At 42.9% G+C, this 25,379-nt stretch overlaps 1 protein-coding gene across 1 annotated transcript in view; it reads right to left on the reverse strand.

Moving 5' to 3' along the window:
* Positions 1 to 2,869: 2,869 nt before the first annotated feature.
* Positions 2,870 to 25,379, reverse strand: part of magi2b (membrane associated guanylate kinase, WW and PDZ domain containing 2b) — a gene marked incomplete at both ends in the record, with an annotated part of 136,674 nt that continues 114,164 nt past the window's right edge. Inside the window, 10 exons of the mRNA XM_080737815.1 lie at positions 2,870 to 3,573; positions 5,646 to 5,784; positions 5,950 to 6,093; positions 12,978 to 13,197; positions 15,559 to 15,877; positions 16,133 to 16,318; positions 17,460 to 17,708; positions 22,125 to 22,317; positions 23,111 to 23,226; positions 23,802 to 23,994. Of these exons, the coding sequence (XP_080593941.1) occupies positions 2,870 to 3,573; positions 5,646 to 5,784; positions 5,950 to 6,093; positions 12,978 to 13,197; positions 15,559 to 15,877; positions 16,133 to 16,318; positions 17,460 to 17,708; positions 22,125 to 22,317; positions 23,111 to 23,226; positions 23,802 to 23,994 (2,463 nt within the window). The remainder of the gene's footprint in view (positions 3,574 to 5,645; positions 5,785 to 5,949; positions 6,094 to 12,977; positions 13,198 to 15,558; positions 15,878 to 16,132; positions 16,319 to 17,459; positions 17,709 to 22,124; positions 22,318 to 23,110; positions 23,227 to 23,801; positions 23,995 to 25,379) is intronic.

The following is a 25,379-nucleotide window of genomic DNA, read 5'->3' on the forward strand; positions in this document are numbered from 1 at the left end:
GTCAAGAGTTTATTTGACAGTATTTCAGAATATCTTTCAGTAAACAAGTTTTTTTATGTTTTGTTTTTTAGCAAAATGTAATATATCCGTACTGTCGCATTTCATAAAAATAGTTGTTCACGTCTTTGAAACTACAGTATCAATGATACAGTAAACCATATCTGTAGGAATACAGCTGTACAGGGTGGATAATACACGATTAACACTACACAGTTATACTTGATCTCGATGGGGATTCATCAACGTGCCATCCTTCACAGATTCCAATATAGCTTCTTTTTTTCTCCTCTTGTATACAAAATCACCCACAGCAGGCAGGGGGCATCATCCTCCACAGAGGAGTGGACTAGATGACGTATGCTTTCACCTTTTTTTTTTTCTTATTTTCTTTCTCTTTTTTTTTTAAACGTTGACATTTGTACATACAGTAAACACTTTTTTTTTTTACAGCCTAATGACACCTGTGACCTCTTGATAACCGTTAAAAGGTATCAAGGTATCACACTACAACACTATGGTCTTCTCGGGCTGCTTGGTCATGTCAGGATCGATGTTGTATAAAAAAACAATGGTGACATGTTTACTAAATGCATATTTTGGTCACGTTTTTGGGTATTGCCACAGCTCCCTATTGTTTTAGACCTGCTGTTCATGTCATGCACTAGCAATTTCTCTTTTTCTTTTGCCTGCCGCTGAAATTGAAAGGGTCTGTTAAAAAATGAAGTCGGCAGCAAACTGGCCTGAGTGAACCTCTCGTGTTGAAGACTTGGTCAGCCGTTAAAATCCCAGACAGTATGCCAGTTTATGAGTGCCAGCTCAGGGTGCCATCATACTGCATTCAATTATTTTTAAACCTCAAATCTAGTCCTCATCGGCACTAGGGGGCTGTTGGACGAGACTGATGATTTTTTGTTTCGTTTAAATGAGAGCAAACAACCAACTGATGACAATGTATAACAAAATAAAGAAATGCAGTACTAGTGACTTCTTGGGTTAATTCAGTTTAGCAGCAGCATGCCTTTACTCCATTCCAGTACACATACGGTACTTGGTGACTCCAGCAGATGTAGCCTATCATTCCCATCAATTAGCAGCATTGGCACCAGGTAGCACTAATGCGAAGTTGGTATATCTTCTCCATGATATGAATATGTTAAGCATTCAGTGAGACTTGCTTGACAGAAAACCAAAAGCCTTCTTAAATGATAAAAGATGTGCAGAGAAAATAAGGTATATGTGTATGTGGCCTACTGTCCCTGAGTACTCTCCGGGCAGAGGTGCTAATGCTACACGCTACATATTATCCCTTTTTATACCGCTTGATTGTGAAAGGGCAAATGCTGATACAGGCTATATACTGTATTAATGGAGAGTGCATCATTATAATTGTACATATCTTGGGGTTTAATCCAAAGACAAGCAGGCTACACCACCTAAACTTTTGCTGATATGTGAGTACTGCGTCATGTTTTTTTTTCTTCCAGTCCAATGCAAAATAAGCAAAGTAAAGGACTCCCCCCAAACAAAGCAAACAAACAAGAAACAACAGACTAGCAATCACAATGGTTATCAGCTAGTTTCAGTAAGGCACTCCGCCCCACCTCATGTCCGATCAGCCTCCTTCTCCAAACCTACGCCCCCTTCCACAGTGACATGGTACACATAGCACAGTAAAAAGGTGTATTAATGGGGGTCTTTTTTTCCTTTTTTTTTTCTCCTTACTGTTGTGCGATAGATGAATACAATAGCTCCATTCTCTGCATTGGTGAGCGCATGACTGATTGGTGACAAAGTACACGGAACAGTGATATGAGATCTTCTCGAAGGCAGCTGCTTTTTCTTTTTTTTTACCACTTAAAAGTTCAATTAGAATAATGGGATAAGATTGATTTCACGTGGGTGCCAAACGCTTTTGAGTTCCACAGAGGATACCCTCTCTCTACAACTGAACTCTAAAATATAAGTGAGTCTCTGTGTAACGACGTGGTGGTCTAACATCCATGCATGGCATGAGAGCGCTGCCGTCCTTGGTGGTCTGACGTGGCCGGCTTCCGTACAGTCTTTGATATGTAGTTATAGACGAGGCCGTGGAAATATGGATCTTAAAATACATACATACATACATTTTTTAAAATCTCTTTACATTGTATCTAACTACAACACTGCCTCAAAAAAAATCATAAGAAAACAAAAAGAAAACAAAAAAACACCAACAGGTCTGTTTTTTTTTTTGCGATGACCAAATGTTAATATTTTTCCACATCTTTACATTTACAGTATTTCATATAATGTAAGAGCTAACGTATGTCTTGTTAACAACAGGGCTGTCTTTTGTGTTAGTGCAGTGTCCTCTTGTGGGAACTTGTGTTTTGAAGAATTTTCAATGTCCTTGCCTCTGTCTCAAGGCGGATCGGTATAGTGCGATTCTCTCTACTGCACTGAACGAAGGTAGCACAGAAGTAACTCTCTCAAATGTACATCTCTCTCCTCAGAGAAGCCCATCTGAGGTTACTCTGTGCTAACCGATATGGTTGAGGGATTTTAAAGGAACACGTCGATGGCTCCACTCAGAACCACATCATCTGTAATCAGAACTTCAAGTCCAAAGTCTGAAATGTCTGAATATTGGAGTAGCTCCCAAACGTGTTATAATTAGCTATATCTTTTTAAGGTGGCGGGTGTACTAATCATCTCATAAGAGGATGTGAAACAAACACAAAAAATATGATTTCAAAAGTAGGTGGCGGAAAACATGGGACAAGACAGATCTATAGAAAGTGGGCGATGGAGAGAAATGTATTCCTCGACCTCACGGTGGATTGAACGGGGGAGCCTGTATTGAGCCAGACGGGTCCCAAACCAGCTAGATCTATCTGCTCACCGTGGAGGTCCAGGACCTCAGGGTGCCGGGCAGTTTATCGGACCCAGGGACGTTCCAGGGCCCAGGGGACACAGCTGTGCTCCTCGCCGCAGGGACCTCCACACCTTTAGAGGGGCAGCAGACCCTGCTGTGGCCGCTGGCCCTCTCCTCCTCTCTGGGGAGCGGACCTCTCTGCTCAAGCCTCTCCTGGAGGTTGACTCGTCCATCCCCGCGGTCCCCACTGCCCAGACTGCCCCCGTTCAAATTCACACTCAAATACGGGTCCCAGGGCCACACGGTGCCGCTCATAGCCTGTGTGTGGAGGTCCTTTCTCTCACAGCAGGGGGTGCTGGTCTCCCTTTCTCGTCTTTCGGTAGACCTTCCCCGGGCAGCTTTGGGAGGCAAAGCCCGTGGTTGGCTGTCTCCTGGTCCCCCTTCCAACTCCCCAGGGCCTTGCGGCGTTCCCTGCCCCCTGACGCTATACCTCTGCTGCTGGGTGGACCTGCCACCAGTGGCCCCTCTAACGGAGCCGGGGTCTGTCGGCTGTGGAACCTGGCCTGCCATGCACACTGTAGCCTCTAGAGGGAGTTGGTGGGGGGCATCTGGGACTGAGGCTGGATGGGATGAGAGCAATGGGGTGGGTTGGGGGTCAAGGGTCACTTCCTGCAGGGCAGAGTGGGCTGTAGGAAGGGCATCCCAGGGGGTGGCACCGTCTGTTCGGGGGGGGGACAAGGAAACAATAAGCAGCAGACCGGTATGCACGTAGCATACACATTATGCACACATATAATCTATGTGAAGAGATTAGAATGACAAAAGAGATACATGCATGCTTATTGCTTACACACAAACATATAGTAGTTAAGGCATCACACACGAGCACTTTGTCACACAAATATACATGCAACAAAATGTGAGCAGCACACACCCTTTTATATGTAGTTCTCTAGGTTGATATGCTAGAACAAGAATGTAGTCATATTAATACCCAGCAACAAGCACCGCTACATTGTCATTATCCAGGCAGGCATAGAGGGTCACCGAGTGCATGAAGACGATACACATTTTCTCTCAGGGGAGACTGTTTAGTAGCTGTGTGAGAGAGAGCCTCTGACCCTATAGGCACCACTGAGAGGATATACTATAAAGAGGCTGCTCAAGCCAACGTCATGTTTGAAGTTCAGCTTAAACCTCAATGCTTTTGCTACCAAAGAAACATGCACAATCTCTCTCTCACACACACACACACACACACACACACACACACACACACACACACATACACACACACACACACAAATACACACACACACACACACGCACGCACGCACGCACGCACGCACGCACGCACGCACACACCCACCCACACACCTTTCCCTGCCTCTCCTCAACCGTAAAATCATGCAAACATGCACACACTCACTTATCCACACAGTTAAAAACCACACAGACAAAGCAATCCTTATGGAAAGAGACGTGCAGTTTTCACAAACCGTGTCTTTAGAGTGGCCCATTAGGAAGAAATATGGGGAGGCTAGTGAGTCACCTTTCATGCACATGGAGAGGTTGGAAGGTACCATTCCTAAGGGAAGGCAAGTAGAAGCCTAAACTAATCATTAGACTTAAAGCAGTGGGGTTATAACACACATTAGGCTAATTTACAATTTGTTGTGCGACTGGGCTGAAAATGGCTGACTTTCAACTGATTTTTCAGTTGGAAATCTGTCATTTTCATTGAACGATATCGTCGTACAACAAAGTATAAATGCACCATTAGGCTGAAAGGCTTTTTGCGCAACAGATTGTTAAACAAAAGCTTTGAACATCTTTTAGACAAGCCAAGTTACAGACAGCAGGACAAAGAAAGCAGCTCTGAAACACATTGAGGTTAGTGTTATTGTGCTGGTTAGTATATACTGTATAGCCTAAGCCTTTGATTGAACATACATACAGTAGCAGTGTCAATTTACGAAGCAATTATGGTTCATAAAACTTCAGGGGGAAAGGGAGAAATTGTAGAATAGTGTAGAGGAGGAGTCAGATACTTAAAAGAGAGACTTAACCCATTTAGAACGGGTACACATTATTGTGTATCATTATTTTATGCTTTAACTATTGAAAAAATAGCAGATATACAAGCTCGCAGCGTGGCACCGAGTGCCGCGCTTGCGAGCTTGTAGATCTGCTATTTTTGAAAAATCGTGAAAAATTGAATTTTGACCCGATTCTATAAGTGTCTTTTGAATCCTAAGATTTTTTGGAAAAACCTATGTTTCTACGTTAGCAATCTAGCTAGCCATCGTCAAAGAAAAGGTCCTTTTCACTTAACTGGAGCTCAGTTAGTCTGTTCTTGAGAGACCACTATGTCAGTGGTTCTCAAACCTTTTCATGTGAAGGACCCCCAAAATTATATTTATTTGGCCACAGACCCGCATCTCAAAATATTTAGTTCCAGGGACCACCCAGAAGCAAAATTTGAGTTACAAACGTTCGCTTTGAAAATACATATATTCAAAGATTTGCACACATTTTCACAACTTTTTCAAAAATAGCAGATCTACAAGCTTGCAGCGCGGCACTCGGTGCCGCGCTGTGAGCTTGTATATCTGCTATTTTTCACTGGTTAAAGCAATCAATAACTCTAGGCCTAAAATTAAGCCTAATTTATACTTCGCTGGATGATGGTGTCGCTCGTGGAAAATAAGGAGATTTCTGACGAGTAACACCGCTGTGTGTGAGAGCATACTGTACATTAGGCTTTAAACCATGTGTCAGGAACACACACCATATTCTGGCACCTGTCCCGTGCCTCTCTTCAGCAGCAGCCTGACCCGTCTACCCCCCGCCTTGATGAGTTCAATGGCCCGGGCATGAGTCATGTCCCGAGTGCTGTCCCCGTTAATCTCTATGATCTGGTCCCCAACCTGAGGCGCACAGGGAGACAGGGCAGAGCCAGATAACGGCAAATCAAGAAGTGATTGTACAAAAGAGTATGTGAAAGTATGAGGCAGAACAGAGGCAGCCGGGCAGAGTAAGGATTGTCCTTCCTCGAATACTTGTGAGGCAGGGAGCTATCAGCGTGGCCTCACCCTCATCCTGCCGTTCCGTATGGCGGGGCCGTCTTCAGCCAGGCGCAGCACAAATAGGTCCATCTTATACTCTCTCCCCCCTCGGATGCTGAACCCGAAACCCTTCACACTCTTCTCCAGCTCCACTGTGAAATAGTCAAAGTCCTGCAAGACAAGAAATGGAGACGGAATTCACTGTATAACATGCACACTCAGCAAGTACAGTGTATACTGTATATGATGCTACAGCAACCCAAACTGACAACATAAAATATAACTGTAGTGCACAATGAGCAAACGTTTCATTACTAATTTAGTCTAAACTAGCAGGGAGGTTGAGAATTACAGGCCTAATAAAAAAACAGACATTTTCCTCCACCCGAACACGTCCACATGTTGCTCTCACAGACCAGACATTTAATGCATTGCATCCTATATTATGCTCTTATGTTCTGGGACTCGTTCCACAAAAGCAGAATTAAGACGTGCAGGATGTATAAGAAACAGGTGTTATTGTGAGCCGGTGGAAAATATAGAGGTGCCCTGAGCCAAGAAAGTTTGGGAACCCCTGTTCTAGGGAACCCCTGTTCTAGACATTCTAATGATCACCAAGGTTATTACAGGCATTTTACTTATGTTTTTGTGAGGAACAGCTCCAGTACCATGGCCAGTAATATGGCCATTATCACAGACCCCAGGTTTGCCAACAGAGGACTGTCAGAATCCAGGAGATTTCTATTTTTTGTAAATAATCACCTACATATTATTTATTATATATGTCACAGCCCCTTTGACCTGGCCTGTAGGGCCTGTGGTGTCCATATGGTGTTCTCCCTGTATGTGTGCTTCTCCCACAGAGCCTATGGGTGTCGGCCAATGAGCTTGATGATTAGGTGCATTGGGAGCACCTGGCCAGTACTCCCTGGAGCCCTACATAAGACTGGGTGGCAAGCCAGTCTCTCTCTCCCTGTCCAGAAGACAGCACCTCTTTTGTTTGCTTTCCCTTATGTTTGAGTTTGCACACTCTTCAACAACCCACACTTAGCTGGGGACCCACAAGTCCAAAAGCTCAAGGAATAGGGTAGGACCTGTGATTTTCTGCCGTACTTTTTATTTCTGTTTTATCTATTAGTTTGGTCATTAAGGTCCAGCTCTGCCGGAAACATTGCGAAAAAAAGTTATGGCCATTTGTATATTCACTGTCCCATTGAGTCCACTAGAAATATTAAAAAAAGGAAAAACAGCTGCTTTAATTAGCATGTGAGGGGTCAAACTAGGGGTTCTTCATGATTTTGAATCCATAGCAAGCATTTGTTTTGCATAAAAAACATTGCTTGGGTTAACTTTCGGCAGCCCAAAACTGTGAAAAGTGGAAAAAAAGTGATGACTCATCACTTTTGACTGTTTTGGGGGGCCGATATCTAGCCCAAGGAATGTTTTTCATGCAAAGATGCTTGCAATGGATTCAGAGTCACGAAAAACCCTTAGTTTGACCCCTCACATGCTAATTAAAGCAGACTTTTTTTCTTTTTTTTTTTTATATATATATTTCTAGTGGAGTGGAGGGTCAGTGAATATACAAATGGCCATAACTTTTTTTTGCGATGTTTCCAGCAAAGCAGGCTTCTCATTCTGTGGACCTTAATGACCAAACTAATAGATAAAACAGAAATAAAAAGTACGGCAGAAAATCACAGGTCCCCTCCCATTTTGGTGACTGGGTCCCCGGCTAACTACACCTACCACACATCCATGCATTGCTGACACTACTGATTACTGACCTACACAGCTCAAACTCTTGAAAGTATTACTTAAACATTTTGTTAATAAATTATTGTTACATTTAAAACCACTACCACGTGTCCTCCTCAATTTGTCATGGCCCCACAGGCCGGGTTGTGACACATACACATTTAATAATTCAGCAGTATTCAATTGAGAAACTAGTTAAACTTTAAAGTTTCTAAATGTTTTTTTGTATTATGCCTATTGTAGCACTTTGAGATTGTCACAAATGTAAAGTGTCTTTTTTAATGTAACTGTCTAAAGTGAAGGGCAAAACAAGAATGAAACATCTCTGTTTTCTTTAAAGTGCTTTCAAGTGTAAATGCAGGTGCAGACTCAGTAAAAGTACAAATGTTCAAACAGATGGTTTTAAACAATAACCTGGAATAGAACACACTTGTGTCAAAATGAACCCTGATCATCAGGGGGTGATCTAGTAGATTCAGTCAATCTATCAGGGGTAGAGGTGTTTGCAGTGGATTTTCATCTTTTGACCTGTCATCTCTCCTTTCAACTTTAAATATAACCTCCAAAATCCTATTAGTGTGAAAGGCCTGGTGGTGTAAGAGTAAAGCAGATGCCTCACAACCTGAAGGTTGAGGGTTTGAATCTTGGTCAGGGAATGTCTTCATTTTTCTTGTTTTTAAGGCGATGAGGGCGGAGAGAGCCCAGCTCCCTCCTCACGCCCTCTTTTAGCCCCAGTGGAAGAGGGAGGGGTCTGCAGGTGCCACACGTCCAGGGGGAAGAGCTTTCGTAATTTACATATTAAGTTAAAGTTTTTTTTATTCAATATTTTCTCTAATTTATTGTTTTTCTCTTTGTTAGTGATTACTCCCAGAACTTTGGTATTTTTTTTTCTCTTTGTTAGTGATTACTCCCAGAACTTTCGTATTTTTTTTTTCAGTGTTTGTGTTTTCTTTTTTCTTTTTATATATTAGTGATATTACCCATTACCAGTTTTATTTTTTTGTTTCACTTTTTGTTGGGATATTTGAGTTCATTGTAGTGCACTTTTGGGTTGGTTTTTTTAGCTTTTGATGTTATTTTGAGACTTGAGATATTTCAGTTTTGTTTGGGGTTTGAACTTGGAACCTTTGACTTTTAGACCTTGGTTTTAACCATTGAGCCACGCTGGCATGGATGATGCCAGGGCGAATGTAATACTTAACCCAACTTTTAGAATTTAGATAGACAGCGAAAAGTTCCAGTGGGGAATTGAACACCTCACCTTTGGTTTATTAAACCTGTGTTCATCTCTTGAGCCACACTGGCATGGATGATTCAATGGCGAACGTAATACTTAACTCAACTTTTAGAATTAAGATGGACAGCGAAAATTTCCAGCAGGGAATTGATCTGCTCACCTTTGGTTTGTTAAACATTTGTTTATCTCTTGAGCCACACTGGCATGGATGATACAATGGCGAAGGTAATAGTTAACCCAACTTTTAGAATTTAAATGGACAGCGAAAATATCCAATGGGGAATTGAACTCCTCACCCTTTGGTTTGTTAAACCTGTGTTTATCTCTTGAGCCACACTGGCATGGATGATACAATGGCGAAGGTAATACTTAACCCAACTTTTAGAATTTAGATGGACAGTGAAAATATCCAGTGTGGTATTGAACTCGTCACCTTAGGTTTGTAAAACCTGTGTTCATCTCTTGAGCCACACCAGCATAGATGATACAATGGCGAACGTAATAGTTAACCCAACTTTTAGAATTTAGATGGACAGTGAAAATATCCAGTGGGTAATTGAACTCCTCACCTTTGGTTTGTTTAACCTGTGTTTAACTCTTGAGCCACACTGGCATGGATAATACAATGGCGAAGGTAATACTTAACCCAACTTTTAGAATTTAGATGGACAGTGAAAATATCAAGTGGGTAATTGAACTGCTCACCTTTGGTTAGTTAAACCTGTGTTTATCTCTTGAGCCACACTGGCATGGATGATACAATGGCGAAGGTAATACTTAACCCAACTTTTAGAATTTAGATGGACAGCGAAAATATCCAGTGGGGAATCGAACTTCTCACCTTTGGTTTGTTAAACCTGTGTTCATCTCTTGAGCCACACTACCATGGATGACACAACGGTGGAGGTAATATTTAACCCAACTTTTAGAATTTAGATGGACAGTGAAAATATCCAGTGGGGAATTGAACTCCTCACCCTTGTTTTGTTTAACCTGTGTTTATCTCTTGAGCCACACTGGCATGGATGATACAATGTCAATACTTAACCCAACTTTTAGAATTTAGATGGACAGTGAAAATATCCAGTGGGTAATTGAACTCCTCACCTTTGGTTTGTTAAACCTGTGTTCATCTATTGAGCCACACTGGCATGGATGATCATTTTGACCATCTGTTTGCCTGTGTCCATTTATGCCCATATATGGAGTTATCTGTCTGTCTGCGTCCATTTTATGCCCATATATGGAGATCTCTGCAGACACAGTGCCGGTTCCGGAAAACCCTGATGTAAGACATCAGAATCCCACCTTTCATGCCGGTCGCGGAAAATCACCTATCGGGTCGGGGTCGAGGCCGGGCACTGCACTACCTGCTGCGGCAGGGGTCACGCATGCCGAATTTGAAATAGGGAATGAATGCCCCCCCCCCTTTAATGCAAACCCCTTTATACCTGTTGTCATAGAACCCATTTTGATTATCTGTTTACCTGTGTCCATTCCATTACCAGTTTTATATTTTTGTTTCACTTTTTGTTGGGATATTTGAGTTAATTGTAGTGCACTTTTGGGTTGGTTTATTAGCTTTCGTTGTTATTTTGAGACTTGAGATATTTCAGTTTTGTTTGGTGTTAGAACTTAGATCCTTTGACTTTTAGACCTTGGTTTTAACCATTGAGCCACGCTGGCATGGATGATACCAGGGCGAATGTAATACTTAACCCAACTTTTAGGATTTAGATAGACAGCGAAAAGGTCCAGTGGGGAATTGAACACCTCACCTATCGTTTGTTAAACCTGTGTTCATCTCTTGAGCCACACTGGCATGGATGATACAATGGCGAACGTAATACTTAACTCAACTTTTAGAATTTAGATGGACAGCGAAAATGACCAGCAGGGAATTGAACTGCTCACCTTTGGTTTGTTAAACCTGTGTTTATCTCTTGAGCCACACTGGCATGGATGATACAAAGGCGAAGGTAATACCTAACCCAACTTTTAGAATTTAGATGGAAAGCGAAAATATCCAGTGGGGAGTCGAACTCCTCACCTTTGGTTTGTTAAACCTGTGTTCATCTCTTGAGCCACACCAGCATAGATGATACAATGGCGAACGTAATAGTTAACCCAACTTTTAGAATTTAGATGGACAGTGAAAATATCCAGTGGGTAATTGAACTCCTCACCTTTGGTTTGTTAAACCTGTGTTCATCTATTGAGCCACACTGACATGGATGATGTAAAAGCGAAAGTAATAGGCCTAATTAACCTAACTTTTAGAATTTAGATGGACAGTGAAAATATCCAGTGGGGACTTAAACTTCACACCTTTGGTTTGTTAAATGTGTTCATCTCTTGAGCCACACTAGCATGGGTGACACAATGGTGAAGGTAATATTTAACCCAACTTATACCTGTTGTCATAGGATCCATTTTGACCATCTGTTTGCGTGCGTCCCTTTATGCCCATATATGGAGATATCTGTCTGTCCATTTTATGCCCATATATATGGAGATCTCTGTAGGACCCGTTTTGACCATCTGTTTGCCTGTGTCCATTTATGCCCATATATGGAGTTATCCGTCTGTCTGCATCCATTTTATGCCCATATATGGAAATCTCTGTAGGACCCGTATTGACCATCTGTTTGCCTGTGTCCAATCCATTTATGCTCATATATGGAGATATCTCTATCTGTCTGTCTGCATCCATTTCATGCCCATATATGGAGATCTCTGCAGACACAGTGCCGGTTCCGGAAAACCGGGTCGAGGCCCGGCACTGCACGCCCGCCGCGCCGCGGCGGGGAAAGCGCGTGCCGAATCTGAAGCCGGTGGGACAAACGGTTCTCGAGATACGCGGATTACATACACGCAGACTCACAGAGACTTCTCGCATTTATAGATAGATTAGATCTCGACCATTATTTGCACTTAGATACTGAGGAAAATAATAATAATCCTTAAATCAATTTATTTTTTTAAGGATTACAATCATTTAAGTGATTAGTAGTTGTTACTACTACTCAAGAGAATCAAGAATCAAGGTTTATTTGTCACCATACATGTACAATCAACACAATGTTGGTGTGGCATGTTCTGGAAGACTGTGCTGCCAACTTCAATAACAATATAAAACATAATAATCATAGATTCTATAGAATCATAGATAAATTTACATTTTATACTAGAAACTCGGCCGCCCAAGTGTCTAGTCGGGGACCGGCCTACTCGGGCATGATGAAAATAGGGAATGAATGCCCCAACCTTTAATGCCAACCCCATTATACCTGTTGTCATAGGATCCGTTTTGACCATCTGTGTCCATTTATGCCAATATATGGAGATCTCTGTATCTGTCTGTCTGTGTCCTTTTTATGTCTGTATATGGAGATCTCTGTATCTGTCTAATAAAATGGGTTTCTATGATACCAGAGAGTCCCACAGATACATATAAATATGCAAAGGTATTGTCCTAGACACCATACAGACCTCCATCCTTCACTCAAGGGAAAGTAATGAGGATTGTTATTGGTATTGATGTTGACTTTTCAGAATACTGGCAACGTAACCTGGCAACCTAGCCTTGCAACGAGCAGTGTGGTTATGCCCAGGGACATGCAGAGAAGGTTAGAGAGGCAGGGGCTGAAATTTCTAAAAGGGCCTTTTGGTGAAAATATTGAAAATAGCAGACCTCCAAGCTCACAACACGTCGCAGCGTGACGCGCTGTGAGTTGGCTATTTTCGGTACTTGATACCACACTAAACTAAGCATAATCAAGTGAATACTGGAGATGTGGCATAACAGCATGGATTTCTACACAGAGAGAGGGTAATTCTTTCAACATAAGATGCTGTATTCAAGTTCAGGGGAGTTTGGACAAGACAATTCTCTTGAATGCTGCCTTCAGGTATGACATGGAAAGAGGGCATTTGCATTTATTTCACCATAGTAAAAACTACGTTCATGGTCTAGAGAGAGGGCACTTTTTACAGACGGATAAAAGGGCAGGGGCTCAAGCCCCCTTTCATGTCTATGTGTGCACGTGTTCGGTTATACCTGTGGTCTGAAGTCTGGTGGGAGACCCAAAGGGAACTGTGCAGCCGCAGGGTGTTGTCTGAAGTCCAGCAGTCCAGGCGGGTGTCGGTAGTCCAGCGTTGGTGGCTGCCGGTAATCGGCCACTGGCGGATGACGATAGTCAACTGGAGGTTGCCGATAGTCAGTGAACGGAGGCTGGCGGATGTCAGGTTTAACATCCTGTCTAGCTTTCACCTCAGACCTGTGGGTCAAACAGCGCAGATCAGTTAAAAGATCGGAAGAAACCTTTGGGGTACAGTAGATAGCAGATGTTTCTCTTAAGGCAAGCCGGCAGTCCATTGCTCTTGCTATTGTTTTTCTTTCGTGAGATTGATGGTAGACGTGTTGGGGAGGATAGCAGAGACAGCAAAGAGAGCTGCTCTCACAGGAACATCAAACTAACGAGCACAAACCACAACCATGATTAAACGTTTCCATGACTCTCATTCTGCGATTTTGCAGGTTAATCTCCTGAGAAAACATCAGACAACTTCAGAGATTCGCATTCACACACATGCAATTATTCTCTGCAAAGTTTTATCTCATTATTTCTCCTCAAACCGGGACCCTTAAATGTGTGTGCACGTTATTCATGCATGCGCATGCCCATTCATGCACGTGCACATGTATACGCAGCATAGGTGTTGAATACATGCAAAAACTGATTGACAAACATCAGCCTCAGCGTTGAATTCAGACATGCAATGTTTTCTGAATGGTTAGGTGAGCATGTTTACATGAAAAGAACATGATAAACGTCCATGCAACCACTGAAATCAACTATTATTATTTAAATTCTGGTGAAAACCGGGACATATTAATGTTTTAGAGATATTTGTCTGAGCTTGAAATCGGGACAATCCCGGCCAAACCGGGAAGTCTGGTTACCCTAATCAGGACCCTTGTCAAGGGTGCAGCAGGCGTGCGGGTATCCTTAAAGGTATAATTCCGTAGTATTTTCCCTTAGGGTGCAGGGAACAGAAACCTGAGGTTGGTGCCCTTATATTATAGAGATATACTGTAGATCAGGGGTATTCAACTAGATAAGGCATGGGGCCACAATTGTAAAATGACTTGAAGTCGGGGGCCATAAGACTGTGTTCCTAGTTAACTGTGTGACGTGCAGAATGTTTTGAAAAAAAGCATAGCCCTCTCCATTTCATCCATTGAAAACGCACAAGCATAACCACGACCACACGCATGTCTGCATTATTGTATACCCTCCGAAAAAATCTAGAACACACCACTGACAACAATAGACATATTATGTCTATTATGGTAACTTATTATGACCTACTTCATACATGCATTCATGCCTTTTAATGTTTGATAGGATAATTTCTGTGCCAGTCCTTTATAATGGATGAATTGATTTGGAAGTATATTTCAGTGTGTTCTGTCCATGGGTCCCTGGCATGGAAATGTCTTTGTGTGAGAAGAAGATTATAGGAGGCTGGCGAGGTGAAGTGTTTGTTGGTATGATTTATTTTTTGAGCATCCGGCTGATAAGAGCACTCTTATGATGTGTTTCGTTAATCTATAGTGTAGAGTTAGACCATCATTCAGCCCAGGACGCTACTGAGGACGAGTTAATCATACTGTGTAAAACCGGCTACAAGTGGCTGGAGAAGATGGAAAATGGGCAAAATGCACTCTAAACTAATGGAAAACTAATGGATGGAGAAGGACACAGCAGCCACTCAAAACTCGAAAATGAAAAACAGCTGAACGACTTCCTGTTTTATTTCTTTGTACCATGCAAAGTACCTTTTGATACTTGTACTTTTACTTTTACTAGTATATTTATTTTGACATTGGAATATGGAATGTGTTGCAGGGGCCACAAGAAGGCTCCACTGGGGCCGGATTTGGCCCATGGGCTGCCAGTTGTATATCACTGCTGTAGATAGTTGATAGGGATCAATTGTTTACAAACTCTTTCAGAATGAAGTGGTGTTTCACAACAAAGTTGAGAGCAACCCTGGGCCTGAGAGTCATAATGGGACAAAAGTCCTCTGTGATCAAAGATTTTGCCCTGAACTTGGTAGCATAAAGGATGATTCCATGCTGGTGGTGACCACCCTCACCAAGATAAAAAGTATCTATTTCGCAATAACTGTACTGGTCTTTACTTGTGTGCTCGTGAACTTGTGAAACATCATCAATTACAGCCCAAGTACTGTCCCAATTCAACCCACTTTATCAGGGATTGATCGGGAGATAGTCTTGTAAAAGCCAGACATTTTCACAGATCCGCCTACTCCGCCTCTTCTAAACATATAAAAGATAGAAATCTAAATAGAGTCTTCTTGAATATTTGCTTTGACGTTTTCAGAGAGGTCCCGCTGGTTTGACTGAAACATGCGCAGCTGACTAAAGCAGTGAGTGCCTGATCATATGACATCAAGTGCAAGTCTGTCTCAAAACAGAACATCGGGTGCTCTGATCTCAAGAACCTGAGAGAATCTTCTCCCCAGGTTAACCTGATAAATACATTCTTCCAAAGGTTTCTCAGAGACTTTCAGTGACTTCGGGATCACGGTACACGGGAATGTTTCCTTACCTGCCGTCATGGAGGTAGAGCTGCGGTGGAGGGCCAGGGTGCTGGGTGACTGGGCTCTGCTGGGTTCCAGCTGGAGCAGCCTGGGTGGCTGCTGGGGCAGGCTGGGTAACTGCTGCTGTTTGGCTTGGCTGGACAGGTGTCTGACAGGGCTGGACGGGTGCTTGTCCCGGCTGGGCGCTTGTCGGGCCAGGCTGGGCAACCGTTTGGCTGGGCTGGGGGCCTCCTTGGCTAGGCTGCGCTACAGGGCTGGGCTGGGTCTGGGGACTGTGTTTCTGGGTCATTGGACTCTGCTTCTCTGAGCTAGGCCCAGATTGAGTATCTGCAATGGAGAGAGTTGCCATGGCAACATAGGTTTCACCTAACAACACCGATGTTTCATAGCAACAGTTGGAAATATCTGCAAGCTGAACATCTTTTAAAGCCAGTAAGAAAAATAAACTGCAGAACACACAGACTGCAATGCACACTGAAACATTAACAAGATACACATTTTAAAAAGATGAAATTACTCTGACATCTACATTGTAAAATGCACCACCATCCTTTTTCACATGCATTGGATACATGTACTTACCCTCTTCTGGTATGATGTGCAGTGTAACGGTGAGCCCAGCATCTTTGATGAGTTTGACGATATCTGCATGAGGCATGCTGATGATGGACTGTCCGTTTACTGCCAGAATCCTGTCGCCTACCTTCAGCTTCCCACAGCGGTCTGCAGGGCTGCCCTCGATTATACGTCCTATCTTATGGGGCACAGCTGGAATGGACAATAATGAGGAGAGTGTCTGTATTCATTTTGGATCACGGTGTGTCCAACCTATATACTATAAAATGATTTAAACCGACTGAATGGAATGACTTTTGTTCCTCTCATTATTATTATTGCACTGTCCTGTACATTTATCTATTCATTCAGAAAATCTCTGTCTTTTTGCCCTGTCATAACTCAGGTGCGGTCTGACTGAACGGCTTCAAACAGACCGAGGGTCTGTGGAGGATGCACCCAAACTCAGATAAAGTACTGTAGTATTGACGAAAGGGTGGCCATGTATTACCCACTTGCATCGTTCCCAACTTGCGAGGTGCCTACAGTATGTAGGTCGTCCTAGTTTTTTTAAATACCTGGAAGCGAAGAGAGCTCACTACACACCTTACGATTGACCGAAAACCTGCAAAATACATAACTTCTTCTAGATATAATGGCCAGAGAAGAAACAGTTTAGTATGAGCCGCTTCATTCAGCAGTGCACTAATGTATAAGATAGCTCTTCTAGACCCAGTTTAGGGGTATGCATACCTCCAGAGGGTGCCAAGATGATTTAAACTAGGGCAAGACTATGTGAATGCCTTGGTTATAATGCATGATTAGTCACGTTTATTATTTATACAAATGCATTATCCAAAATGTTCTATGGGTCCCCACAGTGTTGAAACACATCCGTCATCCGCTCTGTCTCCAAAACAAAAAGTGACAAGGCTACAAGTCATTTTCAGAGGAAGCCACAAAATGAAGCTAAAAAACGACGGCCAACACTTATCTCTGCGTGACGGGTGTGACCAAAAAAAGTTGAGCTGGCTTCAACTTTTTTCAGCACACAGTGAAGCATTAATCAATCATATGCTTTTGTCTCACCATTTCCACCTCCCTTCTTTCCCCATAATTCTTGCTCTGTTCTATAAAACACACACAAAAAAAAACTGAATTGTTGCCATTAACTAGCTCCCTGTGGTATTTAATACTATCCTTTTCATTTACACAGTGAGGAACACAGCAATAGCGAATTGGCAGCAATGTTGCTGACAACGCATTGGTTGTTGTCGCCGCAAGTGTGAACATAGCATTAAAGGTTTATGCATCATTATTGTACAACAATCCTCTCCTGAGTTCCGTGACTTACTGATGATGGTGGCGTTCTCTGGCCTGTTGAGGGAGCTGATGATTACAAAGCCGAAGCCCTCGTTCTCCTTGCGGTTGATGACAACGTCGCTGGTCTGCAGGGCCGAGCCCTCCGGAGCCAAGGCAGAGCCTGGGGCGGCGCCGGCGGGCGGCGGGGCAGGAGCACCCGCAGAGGCTGCGTCACTGCGAGGAGAGCTGTGCTGGGTGGACACTGAGCCTGGGCTTCGGCCATTCACTGGACATGGCTCACCTGGAAGAGGCAGGGCCAGAGGAGAGGGGGGGAAAGATTTTTACTACTTTTCATCGGTTCAATATTTGTAAAACCCACACAGATGTTATGCTTTTCAGTTCAATAGAAAATAAAGCTCAAATGGTGCTGCTACTGCAATACTTAAATATATGACAGACGTACAACAGGGGCCTGTTCTTGCACCAAATAATCTTGTAGAGAACATTTATAACAGCGGTTTGATGGGAGTTATAGTCCGGGAGGCAGGCCCAGCCCTCATAATGTCCTCTGCTTACTTTTTTTCACTATTATTTCCTGTTAGCATATACCTTGGGCCATCACGAGTTCATACTGAACACCCCCAACTCGGGGCCGTTTGGTCGCAGGGGCCCAAAAACCCATTTTTTGGTACCTGTCTGGCGAAATTATGTAAATGTATAAAATAATTCACTAAAATTACATACATTGTCACACACGTATGAAATTTGGTATGGAGTATCCTGACACATAGGGGTAAGTGGCAAAATAGGATTATAGTGCTTACTACCAATGTATTTTAAGATATCACCCTCAACATCCCCAGAAACACAATAAAATTGCTGTCCGCTTGACACATTATCATCAAATATGATCATTTTCAAGCAGGTTATGGTGAATATAATGACCTCTCCTGTATATAGAAAACGTCCCACATTCATAAGCTTCAATTTGAGCCCAAGATGATCTTCTCATCTTGAGAATTACTGTTTCTGTAGCCAAAATACTGCACTATACCTCAAATCGGAGAAAATATAATATTCAGTCAGTAGCTTTACAGAAGCCTAGAATCTAACAATGGGTTCACAAGTACTGCTGTTTGAAGTTATAAACATGAAAAATGAATACTAGCAGGGAAGCAAATGTTTTTAAATGGTATTCAAAATATGTTTGATATGCACAAAATAGCTCTTTGCAATACAATAATAATACAGTATAGCAAAGGTTCCCCTGTGGGAGAGAGGTATGAAAAAAGAAATAGCCGCATGAGATCTGCATCTATTCTAGACCATAGTAGTGCATCTATAGACCACTGTACCTCATATATAGACCATTGTACTGTATCTATAGACCACATACATTGACCACTGTACCATATCTACTGTATAGATTACTACAGTAAACTGCATCTCAACTCAGCACAGCTCAAAATGTATTTATAAAGCACATTTAACATGATCAGGTCGTGCAAAGTGCTGCACAGGTTAAAACAAAACAATAGAATATAATAAAAAGATAACAGCATAAAATAGATAGAAGAATACAAGGAACAAAAAGAAAATATCAGCACCAGTAAAGGAAAGGCATACTATATTTGATTGATAAAGATGAAAAATACCAATTGACTGTACAGCTCTGACATGTAGGGGCAAGATATTCCTCAGCCTTGGGGCCCCCAGTGGGGGGCAGTTGTGAAAGTACAGTACAGTACAGCTAAAAAAAACAGATAAAAGTTGAGGGAAATAATTTGACTTGCAACATATGCATGAATGCCTGACTGCCTGACAGAACCCGGAAGTACCCTGTAGACTGACTGGGTTGTTGGGGGCGGGGCTACCCTCCTGCAATGGGCCAGGAATAATGTCTCATAGACATTATACAGTGTAGGAATGTCCCGATACCACTTTTTTGCTGACCAAGTACAAGTATGAGTACTTAATTTAGTACTTGCCGATACCGAATACCGATACTGTAAGTTACATTTCTGTACAAGTGCTTAAATAGTGTGTGGCGCTCCAAAATAAAATGCTTTAAATAATTATGTTGTCATGCCTAGAGTGAGAGAAGGTGAAAACACTGTTCATTAGTTGAACTAACACACACAAAACTGTTTCTTAGGACAAAATGGAATATGGACTGGCACTGCTGTGAGCAAAATCGGACAAGTACGAGTACAGCAAAATAGGCTGGTATCGGGGCGAGTACCGATACCTCGAGTACTGATACCGCATCCATAGTACAGTGGTCTACATATGACAAAGTGGTCTATAGATGCATAGAGTGGTATACAGATTCACTACAGTGGACTACAGATGCATTTGATCTACATATTCACTAAAGCATTCTACAGTTGCACTAAAGTGGTCTACAGATGCACTACCTACTGTACCTACCACCATACTGCATACTTTATTTAACTACCTACAGTATCTACCGCCAAACTGCATCCCTCAACTAACTACCTACCTGCCACCATACAGCATCCCTTCATCTAACTACCTACCTGACACCATACAGCATCCCTTCATCTACTACCTACCAACCTACCTCCATACTGCATCCCTCATCTAACTACCTACCAACCACCATGCGGCATCCCTCATCTAACTACCTACCAACCTACTTACCACCATACTTCATACCTCATCTAACTACTGTACCTACCTACCCCCATACTGCATCTCTCATCTACCTACCTACCTACCACAAAACTGCATCCATCATCTAACATCCTACCTACCACCATACTGAATCTCTCATCTACCAACCTATCTACCACCATATTGTATCTCTCATCTAACCACCATATCTACCACCATATACTGCATCCCTGATCTAACTACCTACCAACCAACATACTGCATCCCTCATCTACTATGGTTGATGGGGGAAAGGGGTATGGTGATGAGTTCATAGTTCCACTCATCTACTTGTATAACTTAAAGGACAACTCCACCCTAAATAAATCACTTCTAGGCTAATTTTCCTACTTATATTGATCCCAAAAGACCATGGGGTCTATTAGGTAGAAATGCTATTGTCCAGTTTCCACAGCAGCACTTTTACACTATTTGTTGTGTTCAAAAGTGATTTTCTTTTTCATGAGTGTGTTACTAGTTGTCATTACAAACACATCCATGCCTTGGTTGTCCCACACAAGCCACCACAATCTCATAAATAATGTTTTGGGGTGAGCATTCGGCACAAGTGCCAGTCAAAGTGACTGTAATGGCCAATCACAGGGCATCATTTCCGGGACTTGGCAAAATACATAAAAGCATAACATCTGGTAAGCAGAGTGTGATGGCTTGTATGTGTTTGTAACGACAACTAGTACCGGATTCATGAAAAATAAAAACACTTTTGACCAAAACAAGCTATCGCTTTTACACTATTTGTTGTGGTCAAAAGTGTTTATAGTAGTATAGGCTTATAGTGCTTATATGCTCCACTCTATGCTATGAGAGCTTACAGTACAGTAAGGTACAGTACGGTACAGTACAGTACAGTACAGTACAGTAAGGTAGAGTACAGTAAGGTAGAGTACAGTACAGTAAGATACAGTACAGTACAGTAAGGTACAGTTACTCTACCTTACTGTATCGTACTATACTACAGTACGATACAGTAAGGTACAGTACAGTACAGTAAGGTACAGTACAGTAAGGTACAGTATGGTACAGTACAGTAAGGTACAATACAGTAAGGTACAGTACAGTACAGTTTGTCGTTTAAATAACCTGTCCCTACACACACACACACACACACACACACACACACACACACACACACACACACACACACACACACACACACACACACACACACACACACACACACACACACACACACACACAGGATATAGCTGCTCAGATTCACCGCTCCACGTCGAACCGATGTTTGATTTTTGTATTGCAACAAGCTATTTTGTGCATATCAAACATACTTTTAATAACATTTAACAACATTTGCTTCCCTGCTAGTATTCATTTTTCATGTTTATAACTTCAAACAGCAGTACTTGTGAACCCATTGTTGGATTCTAGGCTTCTGTAAAGCTACTGACTGAATATTATATTTTCTCCGATTTGAGGTATAGTGCAGTATTTTGGCTACAGAAACAGTAATTCTGAAGATGAGAAGATCATCTTGGGCTCAAATTGAAGCTTATGAATGTGGGAAGTTTTCTATATACAGGAGAGGTCATTATATTCAACATAACCTGCTTGAAAATGATCATATTTGATGATAATGTGTCAAGCGGACAGCAATTTTATTGTGTTTCTGGGGATGTTGAGGGTGATATCTTAAAATACATTGGTAGTAAGCACTATAATCCTATTCTGCCACTTACCCCTATGTGTCAGGATACTCCATACCAAATTTCACACGTGTGTGACAATGTATGTAATTTTAGAGAATTATTTTATACATTTACATAATTTCGCCAGAGACAGGTACCAAAAAATAGGTTTTTGGGCCCCTGCGACCAAACGGCCCCGAGTTGGGGGTGTTCAGTATGAACTTGTGATGGCCCAAGGTATATGCTAACAGGAAATAATAGTGAAAAAAGTAAGCAGAGGACATTATGAGGGCTGGGCCTGCCTCCCGGACTATTACACATGCTACTAACTTGTTTTACACTCAGTGTTAGTATAAAAACAAAAACAGTGCTCTCACCAGGCATTAGCACTCTCCTCCTCACGGTCAGACTGACTTGACCGTTGCGTGCGGCCGCGTGCATCAGGTCAATCACGTATCTGTGCGGTTTCCCTGCAACCACCATCTTGTCCACCGAGATGAGCTCGTCTCCGGGTCTGAGTCTGCCGTCACGCTCAGCGGGGGTGTTCTCAATGATGGCGCCAATCACAATCTGTTAGAAGACCATCGATATTAGCAACATACAAGAAGCATCGGCTCGTGTTATGGTAATAATCGTCTCCTGCCTCGTCTTATGTAAGCTTTCGGTCATGACATTTGCAGTGTTAATCACGCTAACTTTTGCAGCTCGTCTGACCTTTCTAAATGCTCTGCTGCCAACGATGTGGTCATTAACTCTGCAGCCAGGTTCGTCGACCATTTGAATTATGTTTAACCACTTAAACCCTACATACAGTACCTTGTTGACCAGAGCCCCCCATGGGTCTACACGAGGCCCCCCTGTTTTTTCCCCTCTACACCACATATCTTCACCGAAAATAGCCAAAACTACAAGCTCACTATGTGCTGCGCTGTGATGCGTTGTGAGCTTGTGGATCAGCTATTTTCGAGACCAAAATGGGGACGCTGGGGTCCATGAGGTTAAAACCTGTGACAACTTACAGTAGCAAGGCATTTCATCATCAGTATGGTTCAAGTTCTGCAAGTGGCTCAGGACAGGGTGAGAATGTGAGGGTACCGCAGAGTGCTGTGTGTGTGTGTGTGTGTGTGTGTGTGTGTGTGTGTGTGTGTGTGTGTGTGTGTGTGTGTGTGTGTGTGTGCTTGTGTGTGTGTGTGTGTGTGTGTGTGTGTGAGAGAGAGAGATAACTGAATGCAGTGTGTTAGATGGAGGTCAGTGTGTGTGTGTGTGTGTGTGTGTGTGTGTGTGTGTGTGTGTGTGTGTAACATGAGGTTAGTGTGTGTCACGTTGGGTTATAAACGTGTGCTCCAGCCCGTCCCATACGAGCCTTGTCACGGGCGTCCGGACTCACAGCCTGCACCGCCTCGTCTCCCCCCAGGATGCGGAAGCCAAACCCCGTCTTCTCCCTCAACAGATGCACCTCCACCTCATGGTACTCCGGTCCTGACGCGCACACACACACACACACACACACACGCGCGCGCACGCACACGCACACGCGCACACACACACACACACACACACACACACACACGACAATACAATTGAACTCTTTACTTAATTTGAACGATTCCCTCCTCCCCAATGCATGCTATTCACAGTGACTAGACACTTTGCAGGTAAACTAGAGCAAAATCCTGAGCGAATAATTTAGCGATAAGACCATGAGGTTCCATTTTTGAGCGGTGCAAGCGCTCCCATGCTTGACCGAGTGTGTATGTCCCTATGTATGTATGTATGTCTCTATGTTTGCAGTGTACTCATACGCCTCGTGAGTAGCAATAGCTGCAATACTGCTGGGTGACCAAGTGGCGCTGTTGAGCGGCCCTGACATTAATGGACAACAGAAGAATTCATATAGCTTAAGACGGGACAACATAAGAATTCAGATAGCTTGACACTGCTCAAAGGCACAGCTCACTTCACACTGGGTGTGATTTTACGCTGTCACGGTTAAACTGATGTTCAGGATTACGTAGTGTAAGAGAGGGAGGTGGTGGGAGATGCTCTGCACTTACGTCGGCTCTCATAGATGGCCCTAGACTTCTCGTAGAGGTCGTAGGGGTCGGGCTTGTTCAGGTCAAAGCCCTCGGTGGAGTCCGGGACGGAGGTGCGATGCTGTGGCTGGTTGGGGAAAGGTGTGCCGGGGGGCAGAACCGTGGCGGACAGGCTGGTCTGGGGACTGCCATGAGGATCCCACTGGTCTGGGAACTACCAGGATACCAGCAGAAACGGCGGAGGAAAACAGAGACAGGAGAAACGTTAAGTGATGTGACGATGATTATACATGGACTATATCGTTTTCGGGTGGAAACGTTGTAACCTTGTCCAAAACCGTTCGTTTTGCATTTATAATTTTAAAATGTATTTAACATAGTGAAAATAGCTGATCTACAAGCACACAAGCGAGGCGATGTGTGCTTGTAGATCTGCTATTTTCACTAGTTTTGTGCATCTTGTATGATGAATCAGGGCTTTACTTTACAAAAAAACGTACACATTTGAAACTTGGAGATACAAGGTTTCTGCCTGACGGTGACGATATGTGATTTAATTTTTGAACTTTCCTGAAGTCAAATGTCCTGTTATTATGTGTTTCTTTTAAGTTCCTTGTTGAAACGGGCTATACTAATAAAGCTGCCCTGCATTGCCCTTAATGATGCAGTTATTAAATGATGCAATGCACAAATGGTTTCCCAAAGTCAAAACGATAATGATCTCGGACCTCATGTAGACACGCTGTGACTTCAGTCGTCAATGACATATCAAGGTTTCAGCCTTATAAGAGCAACATTAATTTCCATTATAAAATATCAAGTGAAATATTTCAAAACGTATAGTGAAATACAATAAGTTGAAGTACTGTGGCCTATTAACAGCGTGCATACAACATTTGGTATTAATTTGGTCCAGTGGTGTGCGAGATTAGCTCCGGACACACATACGTGCCCCATTGACTTCCATTATAAGATAAAAGTTAAACATTTAAACAAATATAAAACCTAGATGAAAAATAGAAAAGGCATGGGAGAACTAAGTTAGCCTACAGGCAACATACACAAGAAAGTTGGCAGTGATCAGTCCAGCAGTTTGGGATATTAGCTGCAGACAAATACAGAGACACACACACACACACACACACACACACACACACACACACACACACACACACACACACACACACACACACACACACACACACACACACACACACACACACACACACACACACACACACTGACCCGCTTACACACCGTAAAAACGAATCAATATTTGACATTTTACTATGATGTTACTATTCTGTCTAAAAAGGCAGATTGTGAATGTTAAGGATGAACAGATGTGTGTGTGTGTGTGTGTGTGTGTGTGTGTGTGTGTGTGTGTGTGTGTGTGTGTGTGTGTGTGTGTGTGAGTGCGTGCGTGCGTGCGTGCGTGCGTGCGTGCGTGCGTGCGTGCGTGCGTGCGTGCGTGCGTGCGTGTGTAAAAGGAGTATGGTTCTGTAGCTGTGGTAGTGTGATCCAACTCATAAGCAGGTTGAGCAACGCTGGTTTATTTTTGCAATGAAGTGAAAGTCAAACAGCTCCGAGGCAAGTAAG

This window comes from Nannobrachium achirus, assembly GCF_963921795.1.
Source record: "Nannobrachium achirus genome assembly, chromosome: 11".
NCBI lineage: Eukaryota > Metazoa > Chordata > Actinopteri > Myctophiformes > Myctophidae > Nannobrachium > Nannobrachium achirus.